Here is a 15175-nt window from a genome sequence, read left to right on the forward strand (position 1 = left end):
AAAAAAATCTATTTAGAATTAAATGCTAAATTAGCATGATATTTTAATACATAGATCATTACATATCGTATTGATTTCCTCATCCAAATATTTTATCTTATTCCAAAATTTATTCATAATTTTTAAAATTACTATTAATCATTTGCTATTTTTGTCATCTCTTTCTAAATATTAATCTACTTAAATTTATTTTACTTCTCTAATTAATGTATTGATTTTTCATGTGTTCCGATTCTTAACTTCTTATTTCAAACAAAAGAATAGCAATATTAAGTAAATAAAGTAAACAATCTACTATAATTAATTAAATAGTAATCTGATTAATCTTAAAATTTAAAATATTCTTATCATTAATGTACGTAAATTGAACACGAAGAATACTTATTATTTCTCTTCAATATTTGATTCGCAAAATTTTAAAACTATTTATTTAAAAATTTAGTTAGTTTCTTAGTTTACTTTAATTTCATTTAATTTATCTATCCATTTTATTTATTAATTTTTATTTTATGCTCCCTAATTAAAATATTTTTATCTTTTAATACATTTTAAATCATGTTTGTTTCTTTTTATATATATTTTAGTGCAAAAAGTAAAGGTGTTAATGTAATATAAATTGATTTAATAAATTGGTCCCACCATTTTTAGATAGTACGGCTACTTATGATATTTTTTATGCTTTTCATGATAGAAAGTACACGTGGCCATCATAATAATAGCAACTTGGTTGGGTATTTGGGAAATTCAATAATTTTGTAGCAGAAAGTACAATTTATAGTCTAACTTTCTTTCGGCACGTTATTGTTGTTAGTCTACTTTTGCTTCCGCAAATTATTATCGTTGTTGGACTCGCGTGCTCGTGTTAGCACGGGCGCCGGTCATTTAGTTCCTAAAATAATTTTTTTATTAATTAATAGTTTAAAACTAAATTTTAACAAAAGATTGAATTTATATGATAAATATTTTATTATATTTTTATTTAAATTTGGTTATAATGGTGGAGTTTGAGCCATCTTGAATGGATCTGTATCATTTACAAAATAAATTATAATGTTTTAAGAAATTTTCAAGGTTAGCGTAATGTTTTCTTAAAAGTCTCAAATCTTCTTAACACAGAGTATCAAAAACAGTTTCATATGTTTTAAAATCTTCTATACTGAAGTTAAAAATGACTTAATAGTTGATACATCTTCTTCTTAAGTTTTTAATTATATAGTGATCTAAATATTTTAACAGAAAAATGACAATAATTTCATACATAAATATGTCACTTTTTTTATAAAGAAATATTCATTTAGTTTATTATGTAAAATTCGCTCTATTGAACAGAGAAATGTCCAGATGTAGCTGAGGAACCATTGCTGGAGCTTCGAATTCAAGTTTCAAAAGAATTATATGATCATACAAAAACAAGATCGAGGTAATCACATATATAGGATATGAGAAGGGTGGTGTGTCTGTAATCTTACCCTACCTTGTGAAGGTAAAACGATGGATCCAATATACCCTCTCGCAAGTAAAACAATGAAACTTAAATATGAAAGAAATTATAGTAATGAAGAAATCATGCTTCAGATAAAGGAGACGGACAAACAAAACGTAAATGAAGAGAAGAAAACAAAAGATTATAAATCGAAGATATAAGATAGTACCAGGGAAAGTTAGACAACACTTAAATACCTACTAACATTCTACCCTAATCCTCGTCATTCATACCCTCCTTTATTGGTTTATGTCCTCGATAAGATGCAGATGTATCATATCTTGTTTATTCACCTCTCCCCAAAACTTCTTTGATCTACTCTCCTTATTCCCACTCTAACCAACCTCTCATACCTCCTCATTAGGACATCTATGCATCTCCTCTTTACATGTCTGAATCATCTAAGCTTCGTCTTCCTCGTCTTATCCACCATGGAGGCCACTCTTACCTAATCCCAAATATTTTTATTTTGAATTTTTCTTCTAGACATGTGAATAATTAACTGACCAACACTCCGCTCCATATAGAATAGGTGATCTGACAACCACCTTATAACAGTTACCTTTAAGTCTTACTAGCACATTTTTATCATACAAGACATCAAATGCGAGTCTCCACTTCATCCACCCGCCCCAATACAATACGTAATATCATCGTCAATCTCCCCATTCTTTGGATTACATACATCACAGATATTTTTTCTTCTTCTGAATATATGACTATTTGATGATAAATTATGTTCCATGCTATAAAAAGAACAATCTCCAGAGACTTATTAGCTAAATGACAAATGACACATACAATGCGCCCAGATTAAGCATGGGATTTTCAAAATGGACTTTTATGCATCCTCTGTATGCATATACTATATAGTACTCGTTTCTAGCAAAGGAAAATAATAATCAGTAATTACTAAATGATACAATAGAACAGTAACAGCAAACACAGGAGTTATACAAAATGCATTCATAGTTTCGTCGCCAACGCCAAGAAGTCTTTCCCAGATCACAGTCGTTCCCGATGATCCTAAAAGACTGTATACTTAACATAACATGTACAAAATCTTTGCTTCAACGCTAATTGCACAATAACAACTTCCATCCAGTCATCCACAATCAAAATCACCAAATCATAGCAATACATCTTCACTTGGTTCAATCAATGAATAGGATATGCACGTCCAAAGGCGTCACACGCCAGCACACATAAGGCTTTGTGCAAATTGAGATTTCCTCATAGAAGGATAGTGTAATAAGATTTCACAACTCATAAGGGAGGTCGGTTTTGCTCTGACAGTGAAAGGAGTCAGCAGCACAATTTTCTTTGAAATCAACAAAGTAATGAAGGAAACAATGTGTTACAAAGCAGGGAAAACTAGAGGCGGGCTCAACAGAACCATCTTGAACTTCTATAAGGCAAGCATGTTTAGATAGTTATAGCTCGTCTGAGCCGATTAATTAACTTAATCTCATAGAGTGTCTCGGCATTACTTAGTCATAAACTACTTTAAATCAGTACGACCTCTTGCTTCTTCAAGTTTCCATCTTTTATCACATAACAAGACTAATATAAGTTGCACCTTAAATAGTAAAACAAAATATTAGTACTAGGATGTTGCTCCACTCTATTTTCAAGAATACGTCAAACTTTTGGCTCACCTACTCAGAATACCAAATAAGAGCAACAGCATAATAGTACTTTAGACACTTTCTAAAGCCAGAGTATGTTTACACTTTACTCGAATTCAGGGATATTGAAAAGGTTCCTCATAATCAGAACCAACAGATCCACAGTGCAAAACAACCCGATATTCAAATTGAGCAACTACAGAAGCGTAACACTCAGGTACTATTAAGAGTTTGATGTCTCATCTATATTGCTTCTAAGCATTATGAATTTCAGAGATGAATCTTAACAACGTCTAGATAAACTGGGATGATTGGGCTAATACTTGAACATCATGAGCAGAAACCAGCTTTCTCGACATAAAAATCTGATATCATACTCACAAAATGTAACTGAATATGCCTTGATGTATACACAACAAAATGGAAGAGAGGGGATTCTTGAGAATAACTTCATTATTTCATCATTTTTGGACGGAATACAAGCAGTTAATTCTTACTTAACTAACATTACGAACAAATTACAAATCATGTCACCCCAAATATAGTGATATATAAGGTCCTTCTTTCTATATTATCAAAGAACAAAAATGTGTCCCAAGATACAAACAATCACACAAATTAGAAAGAGGAAATGAGATTACGAAAATGTTTATCTGAATTCTCATTCTCAGTTACATCTACAAAGAACAATACCTCATGTTCGAGTACAAGACGAGTCAAAATCATCAGGAGCAACTCTAGCAATCCAATTGTTAAGTGTCTTCTTAATATCAGCATGATTAACATAAGCCAATTCATACATACTACACAAATTCACAACAAGAGACTCATTCAACGCGACAGTCGGAACCCTCTCCAAAGCATTCTCCAACACCTTAATAGCATCCGATAAATCCCTCGAATACATCAAACACAAAGCTTTATTATTCATAGCCACCATATCCATTCCATCCCTCTCGATACACTCTTCGTACTCCCTTACAGCAGAGACATAATCCTTCTCCACTATATACATCAATGCCTTGCTCCTACTCACCAAATTCCTCAACCCCACTTCACTTTCACTCCCTATCATTCCCTCCACCGCGCTAAACGCCTTTTTCGCACCCTCCACATCTCCATACTGCATTTTCACATATCCTAATTTCGACAACACGTTCGGATCATCATCCCCACATATTCCAATCAGCTCATTCAACAAACCCAAACACAATTTGAAATCTTTTTGACTCAAATGATGACTAATTATCGTATTCAAAACCAAAATCTCCCTTCTTTTCCACAAATCTTTACTGGGGTTAGTCAAAACTTTCAACTTTTTCGATCTAATAAAATCAATAAGTGTATATAACCTGTCGAGTGATTTCATCCGCTGAGCGAGAGAGTAAGGAAGATAAGCATGGAGCCAACGGAGAGCAAAAGGGACAAAATTGCCCTTCATATTGGGGTAATGATTAGGGTAATTTTGGTAATGGAATTGCGGGGTGTTGAAATCTTCGCCGTCGAGGAGGGTTTCGAGCTCTTGATTAGCATCGACGGGACGGCGGAGCTTGGTGAGTGCTAAGACGTTGAAAGTGAGGTACGTGAGGTGTTCGTGAGGTTTAGTGAGGAGGTTGAGGGACCGCGCGTGCCCGACTTTGTCGAGGATTGACTTCCACGCGCCGCGAGTAGCTAGGTCTTGGAGATCGGAGAGTTCATGGCAGATGGCGTTTAGGGAGGTGTATGGGTTGTTTAGTGGATCGTCAATGGCAGTGGTGGTGTCCGCGGCGGCAGCGGTGGTGGTGTCGGGTTGTGATGGATTCGGGTCGGGTAATCCGGCGGTGTCCATGGCGGAGAGGAGTTGTATGCGGCAGAGGAGTTTTGGTCGGGGAGCTGAATTGATCTGGAAGTTAGGTGTTGAAGGCTTTTTTTTTGAAATTTCGGGTCGGGTTCTCAAGTGGGTTGGATTTGAGAGGGATCTAGATCTATTGAATTTTGGAAAATTTACTCATGATGATTAGAAATGATATTTACCGGATTCGCGGAGATGAGGATGTTGAGGTGAATGTATAATCATACTAATTAGGAGTGATAAGATTGAAAAAGAAGATATTCGGAATAAGGTAATAGTGACATTCGTAGTGGACAAAATTAGAGAAGTGAGATTGAGATGGTTTGGACATGTAAAAAAAAAAGATACATGGATGTACCAGTGAGGTGGTGTGAGAGGTTGGTTATAGAGGGTATGTGGAGAGGCAGAGATCGATCGAAAAAGTATTAGCAAAAGGTGATAAGACAGGATATGACACAACTTTAGATTATAGAGGACATGACCTTAAGGCCTCATTTGTTTTCATTAAGATTAAGACCTCATTTGTTTTCATTAAGATTAAGACCTCATTTGTTTTCATTAAGATTAAGACCTCATTTGTTTTCATTAAGATTAAGACCTCATTTGTTTTCATTAAGATTAAGACCTCATTTGTTTTCATTAAGATTAAGACCTCATTTGTTTTCATTAAGATTAAGACCTCATTTGTTTTCATTAAGATTAAGACCTCATTTGTTTTCATTAAGATTAAGACCTCTGAATCTGAATACACGTCTGAATATTAAGATTTGCATTAAGAGTTAGGTGTCAAGATCTGAATATACATCTGAATATTAAGATGTGGTCTCCAAATCTGAACACTGAATGATTATTGTTTGTTTTCAATATCTGAATGTGCATATGAAAATCAAAACAATTATATTAATAAAAATAGTTATAAAAAAATTCATTTCAATAAAAAATATTACTTTTTGATTAAAAAAATATCATAATCATCCAGCATAACATAAAAAAAATCACGAATAAAAAATATTTTATAGGCACAATATAATATCAAAAAAGTTCAATAAGTATGATAGATACTAGTCGAAAAATAATAAATAAGGTATCACATTATCAACGCCTAACATATATTTTGGCTAATTAGAAAAACTAAAGAATTCTTATCTTTTTTCCAATAACCTTAATCTAATTCTCTAACTTGTGAACCTCTAACGTCATTCTTGTTTTTTGTAGCAGACACTTTCACAAAATATACTAACACATGTACTGTATAATGGCTCTTCCCATCCAAGTCCATCTAATTTTTTCATATATTCTTCAAATGTATGTGCACTATTTTTTTTAATTCAATACTCTAGAGCAGTAATCATCTTCTCATCAATTTCCATCAGACGAATACGTTTTTTTCTTCCCCAAAACTTTTTTTTCCAGCTGAAGCTGAAGATTGGGATGTAGAATTATTAGGAGCTCCATTATTTTTGTCACCAACTAGTTCAACAACAATAATATATCAAAGAGTCTCAATAAAATTATTGGCCCAAGACAAAATTCTAATAAGAGACCTCAAATTTCTATTATATAGAAATGTGATGAATGAGACGACCAGTGGCATTTTGGCAATTTTGTTAGTTATTTAAGGGCAAATTTGTAATAAGAACGCAAAAGCTGTTTTTTCTTGGTAGTAATATATTATCCCGTGCTTTCTAGAAGCCATTCTACTCTTCCACAGAGCTCTTTTTAAAGTTTGTGCATTCCAGATATTTTTCAGGTTTGGCTCGAGTATTCTCCTTTCATGTGCAGAGTAAGTTCTTTTGTTCTCTTTTCGCTCCTTTCTTTCTCGAGAAATATACGCTAATCCCTTCCCCTCTAATTGAGTAATAGGAATTGCTACTTGTCAATCTATATAATAGAAATTTATTCGTTCTACATGTTCTTCAAACTATGATTTCAGCTCTTTTCATCTTTCAACGAGAGTTTCAATTAATTTTAGGTATTTTGTCATGATGAAAAAGACAAGTAGCACATAATGAGAGGATACATAAAACTGGATAAAAAGGATATGACTTCTGATTAGGCTAAGGTCATTCTTTGCAACTGTCTTTTTGCGTTGACAAAGAAGAAAGAAAGAACTATGCAGTTCTACAGGTTCGATTTAGAAACACAAAGGCTCAAAAATCTAAATGGGGGTTACATATTCCCGTTTCATTGGAGGTGGGAAAAACAAAATCTGATATTTCGACGTGGTACAAGTAAGTATAATTCTCCAATCCTCATATTATGTTTGGCTTATTCCATATATGGTATCTCAACTCTATTTTGGTGGTAGTAGAGCTCTCTCTTGCAATTTGAAAATGATAATTGTACCAAAGGTTGTTATTATGTTGGCTTAACAGTTGTTTTTTTCATGACACGAGATAGTAAAAGCTTAATATTGTATTCTTAATCAGGTTAGGTTAGAGAATGAAATATGTCTTGTATTGCTCAGGTAATCTAACTTACAAAATTCTGATATTTGTATTCTTACTTATTTTGATAGTTGAATAAAATACTGCATGATAAATAAATTAGAAAAAAAGTTCAAATATGCCATCGAATTTTGAGAAAAGGCTCAAGGCTCATCTCCAACTTCTCATTATAGACAAAAATCTTGGTAACAACTTCAAAACCCCCCATCGATATATTAGATAGAAATAGCAATGCACAACCAACTATAAGTAACAATTTCATCCATTTAATAGCTATCAGGAAGCTCTAATCCACCAAAATTATCATATAGTGTATTAACCCTCCTGTCCTTATTCTTCATGAATATTGAGAAAAGACAATAATGCTACGCATATGCACACAAGAAATATCTTAACCAAATCTAGCTTTCCCAGATTATTGCACAATTCACAAACCAACTTACCCAGTCAACAATGTCGTCGACATAGTGTTGAGCTTTATCAATTGACCGACTTCCAATTATAATCTCCAAAGCATAATTCCAAGAGAGATGACATCATACACTTTCAACCAATTTTCCCAGTAAAAGCAAACTCGAGAGCTAAATACCTGCAAAATATAAGATGTTAATGAAAGAAAAGATATGGAGAGCTCAAATGTATATATATACATAGACCATAAATGTATCGGAATTAAACCTTGATTCAATGTGCTATAGGTACTGCAAACTTAGACTACACAAGGATGAAAACAGAAACGACTTTAGTAGATAATGAAAATAAGTATTATCCAAAAGTTTCCATCACTCGTGTGGAGACGTGCATATCAGTATCATAATTCAACCTCTCAAGCCTAAAATCAGCATCCCTGGATCACAAATAACAAATGCATCTAGCAACCAACTTATATATATAAAACTTGCAGGGGTGCTCATGCAATCAACAATAAACCGCAGAGGTGCTAAGCACAATGTGAATTTAGTGGGCTCAATTTTTCATTGTTTCATCTTGATTCATTATACCAAAAGAAAATTATTTTATCTCGCGTTTGGTTGGTGGAATAAGGAATAACATCAACATTGTACGGTTGATTATTCTCTAATATCAGCCATTTTTGTTAGATAATGATTGTCAATCCCCACTCTCCTATTTGACTATTTCATTTTATTAGTGACAGTAATAGATACTACCTTTAGGTTAACTGTTGTAAAGGCTATGATAAGAGGTTTAACAAAGTTGAGCTGGGAACACGTTGATGTTTGCTTCAATTGACGTAAACAATGATGTTTTCCCCTACGGCAATTTAGACATATATTTTCTTATAGTTGCTGATTCATCCTTAAGAAAATAACAGATTACTGTAAAATGAATAACTATTAAGTAGATATGCAGAACTACTACTAAAAAAATATATGCTGAAAAGAAAAAGAGCCTCTTTATCACTCAAGATCACGATTTTTTCATTAGTTAACTTTAGCGCTCCTTTAAAAGATATGTAAAATGTATCTTTTATTACAATCTGTTTGTTACTGTAATTTTTTAACAATATGACCCAAAGATAAACAAATTATCCGTCTACTCTTCCAATTCCATAGATGATATTTGTTGTCACTCCTATACCTTTGGAAGATATGGGCCTTATTTTGATCACCGTGTGATCGTGATCTTACAATTTTTTGTTGGTCAGTTTCTTATAGAGCAACCATATTGGAGTAGATTTAACGTTTGCAATCTTATTGCAAACTGATGATTGAGTCATCAAGAACTCCAGTTTATATTAATAGGAGTTGGGTTTACTTATTTCTTCACCATTATCTCCTCAAAGCTTCTCTGCTCTTCTGGTCTTTCTTTTTTCAATAATAGATGTAGATATTGAAAATTCAAGTTCATCCATTTTTCATCTCTGTTGTATACTATGTATGCATGTATCAACTTGTTTTTTTTTCAAGTTTACATATTCTAATTTAGATAAATATGTCTTCTTCTTTCTTCTTTGCTCATTATTAATTAGGAATTGTGTTTGCATTTGAGCTACATGTAGCTTCGATGCTCAGGAAAAACTTCATTTAGATACAAATATCATGGACATTTAAGTCACAATTTCTTAGTTGACATAAGTCAAATGGAGATTGAAGAGCTGTAACTATGCATAGATCTTCCCCAGAAATGTACAGATAACCTCAAAAAGACTTATCTTGACGTTGGAGATAGGAGTAATACAAAGAGGGAATTCGTGGAGAGCCAGTTGGCCAAGGCCATTTGTAAGTTATGGCTCTTTTCACATTAACTCATTGACCAAGTTCAAGATTTGCTTCACCTGCCCTTTTTCTTGTGTTTTTCTGTTTGTTTAATCTAATTTAATGCTTTCATGATTCATCATTCATATTATTATTATCCAATTTGTTCAAGTGATTGTATGAAAGGAAATGAATAAGAGAATTTTCAAAGGAAGATCAAACTCCATTCAAAAGATCAAAGGGAAATACATTTCTACTTTATGTTTTTGGTGTAAAGAGAAATGTATAGTAAATGAAATACATATAGTGGATTTTCTAGGCTTGTGGTAATTAGCTATCTATGTAAGCACACTTTTGGAGGTGGACAACATGTCCTTAATGCTGAAGAATACATGTTACCAGTTTCAAAAAAGAATTTAGGTGGAAAGCTTCGAATTTTTCAGCTCTCAAAAGAAGAGACCAGTGTTATTCTTCAATGTATAGAATCAGAAGTAGTTGTTTTGCGGTGAGCTAAAGCACGTAAAAAAAATTACCAAGGTGAAAATAGGCTTTGTGAACATGAGTAAGCTTGAAAAACTTGTTATCTAGCAGTGGTTGCTGGGTCGTAGCCACACTTGCCACAGCCGAAATTTTAGTTTTGTTTTGTAGGTACATATATCAGTGTTGACGCGTCTTTTATAAGTTAAAGGTTTGCATAATGGTTAAGGTGTTGCAAAATGTTCTTAAGGTTGTGTTCAATAGCGACATAACTATAATTTTGAATATTATGAACCTTGATTCCACTGTTAATCTATGTTGTTTTTCAGGTATCATCAAAACTTGTTTATTTGGCCATTGGTTCAGGTGTAGCAGCAATGCTTCGTAAGTCTTAACTAACTAGGCAAAATTTTGTTTGTGTTGATTGTTTGCAAGTATGAATTAATAGCAAAAGTTGCTAAAAAATTGTGTTATTTGTTTGGTAGAGGTGGGTTGTTGGACGCTTACTGTAGAGCGACAAGTTGTTGCGACTAAGGGTGTTGTATTTAAAAAGTGTATACATGGAAGTTATTGGGAAAATGACTGGTGACATTTTTATCATAAAAGATGGCTAGGTGGGGAAGACGATAAGGTGCATAGCAATGTTTATAAGAGGATTTGGTATTGGGTTCATCAAGGGGTAGCTTCTAGCACTTGTTATGGTTTCACTTATTGTTCCACAAAACCTATCTCTCTCATTTAAATCTCACTTTATGTTTGTAAGTTGCATCATTCACAGGTGAAAAACAGGTTCTCGAGGAGTATAACAAGTCCTTACAAAAGGCATACAGATCTGGTATAGATGAAGTACTTGCAAGTGGCTTCGGCGTTGGATCGTCCCAATTTATTCTCTTCTGCAATTATGCTTTGGCTTTGTGGTATGGTGGAAAGATGATCTTGGAGAAAGATTACACACGAGGTTCAGTCTTGACCATAACTCTAGCTGTGCTAACTGCTTCAATGTGAGTGTCGATGAATCTTATTCATCCATGTTTTTTTTAATGTGATGAATATTCAAACACGTTTTTTTAATGTGATGAATCTTCAAACACGTTTTTTTTAATGTGATGATCCATATTTACATATATTCTTCTCTTTTTGTTTTAGGTCAATAGGTGATGTATCTCTTTGCTTTGCTGCATTTGCAGCAGGGAAAGCTGGTGCTTTTAAGATGCTTGAGACTATAAACAGAAATTTAGAGATTGATGTGTACAACAGAGGAATAATTTTTTATGACATATGTGGAGATATAGAGATAAAAACATGCATGTTTTAACTATCCAAGCAGATCAACAGAGAGAATACTCAACGAGTTCTCATTGTTAATCCCAAACGGAAACTTTACTGTTTTAGTTGGTGGAAGCGGAAGTGGCAAGTCCACAATTATTAGTTTAATTGAGACATTCTATGATCCACAATCAAGGAAATTTTTAATAGACGGGCGTAATTTCAAAAACTTTCAAAGTATCTGAACTTGAAACATTTATTTGTATAGACAAATGTGTATGAATTAGCATATTTGTCCGATCAACAATAAAGTTGATCAGGTATAAGTGAAAAAAAATATAGTAGCATAGGAATCTGCAAAATCAATTGATGTAAATGTTTTTGTGCGACTTAAATCAGTAAAGGTGCAGGATGCATTTCATCTTTAAAGTTGAATCAAATTGGTTGTTTTCTTTTGCATCGCAGCTATTGACACAATTAGTTTCGTATAGTTGTATAAATATAAGTTGCAGCGTTGGGCCCGTGCTTAGCATGGGCACATACCTGTCTAGTATGTATACATAGCCCAGCTTTCAAAGGGAGTGAAGTAATTGGATTTAGGATGTCACTAGGCGACTATTATTTTTAATTATGAATAGTATTTTTTCACTCAAAACCCTTGATGAACATCAATACACTAAAAATATTATTGCAACAAGTGTTCTTGACAAACATTAATACACCCTAAGAAAATTATTAATATAAAAAAAATACTTGTAAAGATTATGAAAACTTACCGGTTAAAGAGGAAAAAATTGGTGTTTGATTGAAAAAAGAGAGGAAGAAAATTTGTAGTTGAGAGAGAAAAAGTCACGCAAAGACCGAGAGAGGCGATACAGTATTATTTTATAACTTATTAAATAAGTCTGAATGGTGTTAAGACTCTACTACAGATCTGATCCGTTCAAAACTTTTCAGGTCCATTAAGAGGCTTTTTGAAAAAAGAAACAAATGGACTTAATGGGCTGAATCTGAATCATTCAGACCTAAAAATCAAACACACTTAATGGGCTGAATCTGAATGATTAAGATTCAGACCTCCACTAAGTGCAAACAAATGAGGCCTAAATAGGAAGGTGTGGTGCACATGTATTAGGGTAGGATGTTAGTATATAGTGTAGTATTGTTGTCTTGCTTAGGGAGGTTGGTGCTTGACAACGTACTAGTTGTATTATTGTAGCTCTTGTTTTTTTTATTTATATCCATAAATATTTTTTACTGTTTTCTATAATCTATCCTAGTACGTTGTTTATTGTGTTTCGATTACTGTATTATTTTGTAGTTGTTGCTCCCTTTTGATAAACTTTGCATTGTTTTCTTGTGATGTGCTATATTTTCGGTCTTAATATCTAGAATAGTTACATTTGAGTGAAGGGTCTTTCGAAAACAACTTCTTTGCCTCCATAGGATAATTGTAAGGTCTGTGTCCATTCTACTCTCTCTGACCTCACCATAAAATTTCATTGGATATGATATTGTTGTTACTCCTAATAATACTTTTTGTATATATAATAATTGCTTGGGGTTCGATTATTTCACAATTAACATAGAAAAGTCTCATTTTAAAGAGTAAAATGTTCTCTTATAAAGACTTGAGTTGTCTTTCTAAAGCATTCTTCAGACTCAAGGCATGTATATGGTAATAAAAATACTGTCAATATCATGAAGTTTGCATAAAATTTAGGTATAAACGATATTTTTTTTAATTTAATACATTTATTTTAATTCATTTTAATTGATTAAATTTCTCTATTAATATATGTATGTTTCTTTGAGTTAAAAAATAATATTTATTTTTTACACATGTGATATGAGAGCCAAACATATCTTAATTATACGTTGCAGCTTATACTAGCTAGTTACATTAATGTTAATACACTATTAAAACAAATGCATTTACCAATCTCTTGTAACAACAGAACATGAATTTAGTATTAAACATTCATATATTTTGAATTTTCCAACTCCATATTTATGTTTTTTTTTTTGTTGGCACATCTCCATATGTATGTATATTCTTGAGTCGAGGGTCTATCACAAACAACCACTCTACCTCAAGGTAGGGATAAGGTCTTTGTACACTCTACCCTCTCAAGTCCACTTTGTGGGATTACCCTGAATACGTATGTTATTATCGTAACTCCATATGTATGTACATTTTACATATATTAAATATTTAGTCAATTGAATGATGATGCTTGGACTTTTTCACTTTGGGCTGAAACCAAGAGATTTCATTATTCCCTTCTTGATTAGTGCAAGAAGATGTTGTTGCTTCAGCCTGTAGATATGGTGCCAATGGTCTTAATGCTGAGGTTGGAGTTTCCATTTCAGCCTGCAAACATAACAAACAAGAAAATATTTTACTTATCTCTATCATAAAATACTTGTTCGATATATATATTTAGAATTCAGTGGCTCGATCGACTAGTTTAGATTTAAGACTAGCCAGTCTACTTCAAGGGAAGCATTTCTTACCTAGACTTTTTTATTTTTTATTTTCGTGACCTCTAATTAAGGGTAGGAAAATCCTGTTCATCCTATATACTATACCCCTGGAGGCTGGATGGTTGCACATTCTAGACATTTAATAATGGACCCAAGCTCCAACAATACACCTCGAGGAGCGGTGAGCAGCACAAAACTTGTTTCAATCAAATGGCACGTTATTAGGGTAGGAAGCTTTTCTTTATAATAGAAATCCATAGACAAGATTCTAGAACTTCCAAACCAAAGAATTGCAAGATAAGAAGGAGTTTTTTACGTTACGTTTAATTTCAATAGAATGAATTCGGTAAGGGTAGAATAAACCATATGGTCCATTGAAGGTGTTGTGCCACTTGAACTCAAATCTACCTGATCTAAAATTCATCTTTGTTCAGCCAACTCATAACAAAATGTTAGACCTACGATGACATAATTGTATTGGTCTAGGAAAAGGAACCCCCACCGACCAAGCACTCCCACCCCTAAAAGCGGAGACCGAAGTATAAAATTAAAATAAATTTTATTTATGTAGAGTAGATAGATGTTGAATCCCCTTTATTTCTTTGTGTTTTTACTTTTTTTTTATATTTTGAATTTCTTAGTGAAAGATTTTCGTTTTATCAATGATTATCTAACCTTAGAGGGAATGTTTTTCATTCACACGATTAGCCAATGCATGCATGGGTGGATCTAGAATACATACCACGAGTTCAGCAGAATTCACTAGCTTTGATTATGCATGGACTAAAGAAAAAGGAAAATGAATAAGATTTTCGGTTTGCGCACTCCATGTAAATTTGTTGATGCAACTTAAAAGCTAAGCACACAAATGTAACATCCCCTCTATTTCAATTTATGTAACATAAATTCCGATTCAATTAATCAGAATCAATATAGTTAACATGTTGGTTACCCATATTTTGGAACACTACATTTTTCTTTTCAATAAACATTGTTGTTAAAAAAATCATAAAAGAAAAGAAAGTATGAAATTACCTTGGCAAATGAGAATGAAGTTTGTAATGGAGTGATAGCTGGGAAGACCCTATTTGAACATTGTGATTTCTTAAAGTTTTCATCAGTTAGGCAACTAAAACTTCCTTCAATACTTGTTTGGGACATTTCAGGCTGCCATAACAAACAAGTCACATTACTGATATCTATAAAAAACAGTTTTCATCTTATCGTGGGTAAAATCAGAAGTTTAGAGTTATACTGTATTTCGAAAAAAGAAGGGTGTCATAATTCTTCGTTTTAATATGTTCCTTTCCTTTGAGCTCGGGTTGATAGTACACTTGATG

General features: G+C 33.0%; 3 protein-coding genes across 8 annotated transcripts in view; 1 reads left to right on the top strand and 2 right to left on the bottom strand.

Annotated features, from left to right (window-relative positions):
• Nucleotides 1–3546: 3546 nt before the first annotated feature.
• On the bottom strand, nucleotides 3547–5114 carry LOC102588015 (trafficking protein particle complex subunit 12). Its single transcript, XM_006366461.2, has one exon. The coding sequence runs from the start codon at nucleotides 4937–4939 to the stop codon at nucleotides 3806–3808; it is 1134 nt and encodes a 377-aa protein (XP_006366523.1). The 5' UTR covers nucleotides 4940–5114; the 3' UTR covers nucleotides 3547–3805.
• Nucleotides 5115–6652: 1538 nt separating this feature from the next.
• LOC102588344 (ABC transporter B family member 4-like) lies at nucleotides 6653–11648 on the top strand. 6 transcript variants are annotated; one of them, XR_001472316.1, is made up of 5 exons: nucleotides 6653–6725; nucleotides 6915–9629; nucleotides 10412–10466; nucleotides 10568–11083; nucleotides 11229–11648. XR_001472316.1 is itself a non-coding variant. In XM_015304905.1 (5 exons), the coding sequence occupies exons 3-5, from the start codon at nucleotides 10460–10462 to the stop codon at nucleotides 11395–11397; spliced, it is 399 nt and encodes a 132-aa protein (XP_015160391.1). In that variant the 5' UTR covers nucleotides 6675–7173; nucleotides 9410–9629; nucleotides 10412–10459; the 3' UTR covers nucleotides 11398–11648. The 6 variants fall into 6 exon arrangements, 2 of the variants coding, with proteins under 2 accessions (XP_015160391.1, XP_006366524.1); XM_015304905.1 differs by having other exon boundaries at nucleotides 6675–7173; nucleotides 9410–9629; nucleotides 10861–11083; XR_001472315.1 differs by having other exon boundaries at nucleotides 6668–9629.
• Nucleotides 11649–13472: 1824 nt separating this feature from the next.
• The window catches only part of LOC102589004 (uncharacterized), a 3674-nt gene continuing 1971 nt past the window's right edge, over nucleotides 13473–15175 (bottom strand). Inside the window, exons 3-4 of the mRNA XM_006366464.2 lie at nucleotides 14871–15002; nucleotides 13473–13722 (exon numbers count right to left, since the gene is read on the bottom strand). Coding sequence (XP_006366526.1) covers nucleotides 13564–13722; nucleotides 14871–15002 — 291 coding nt within the window. The 3' untranslated portion in view covers nucleotides 13473–13563. The remainder of the gene's footprint in view (nucleotides 13723–14870; nucleotides 15003–15175) is intronic.

This window comes from Solanum tuberosum, unplaced genomic scaffold, assembly GCF_000226075.1.
Source record: "Solanum tuberosum cultivar DM 1-3 516 R44 unplaced genomic scaffold, SolTub_3.0 scf00649, whole genome shotgun sequence".
Lineage (NCBI taxonomy): Eukaryota > Viridiplantae > Streptophyta > Magnoliopsida > Solanales > Solanaceae > Solanum > Solanum tuberosum.

Bases quoted from the DNA above. Each gene is read 5' to 3' on its own strand.
- LOC102588015 (XM_006366461.2), bottom strand. From the start codon at position 4,939: ATGGACACCGCCGGATTACCCGACCCGAATCCATCACAACCCGACACC.
- LOC102588344 (XM_015304905.1), top strand. The intron at 11,084-11,228 runs GTGAGTGTCGAT...TTTTTGTTTTAG, and splicing joins GCTGTGCTAACTGCTTCAAT to GTCAATAGGTGATGTATCTC.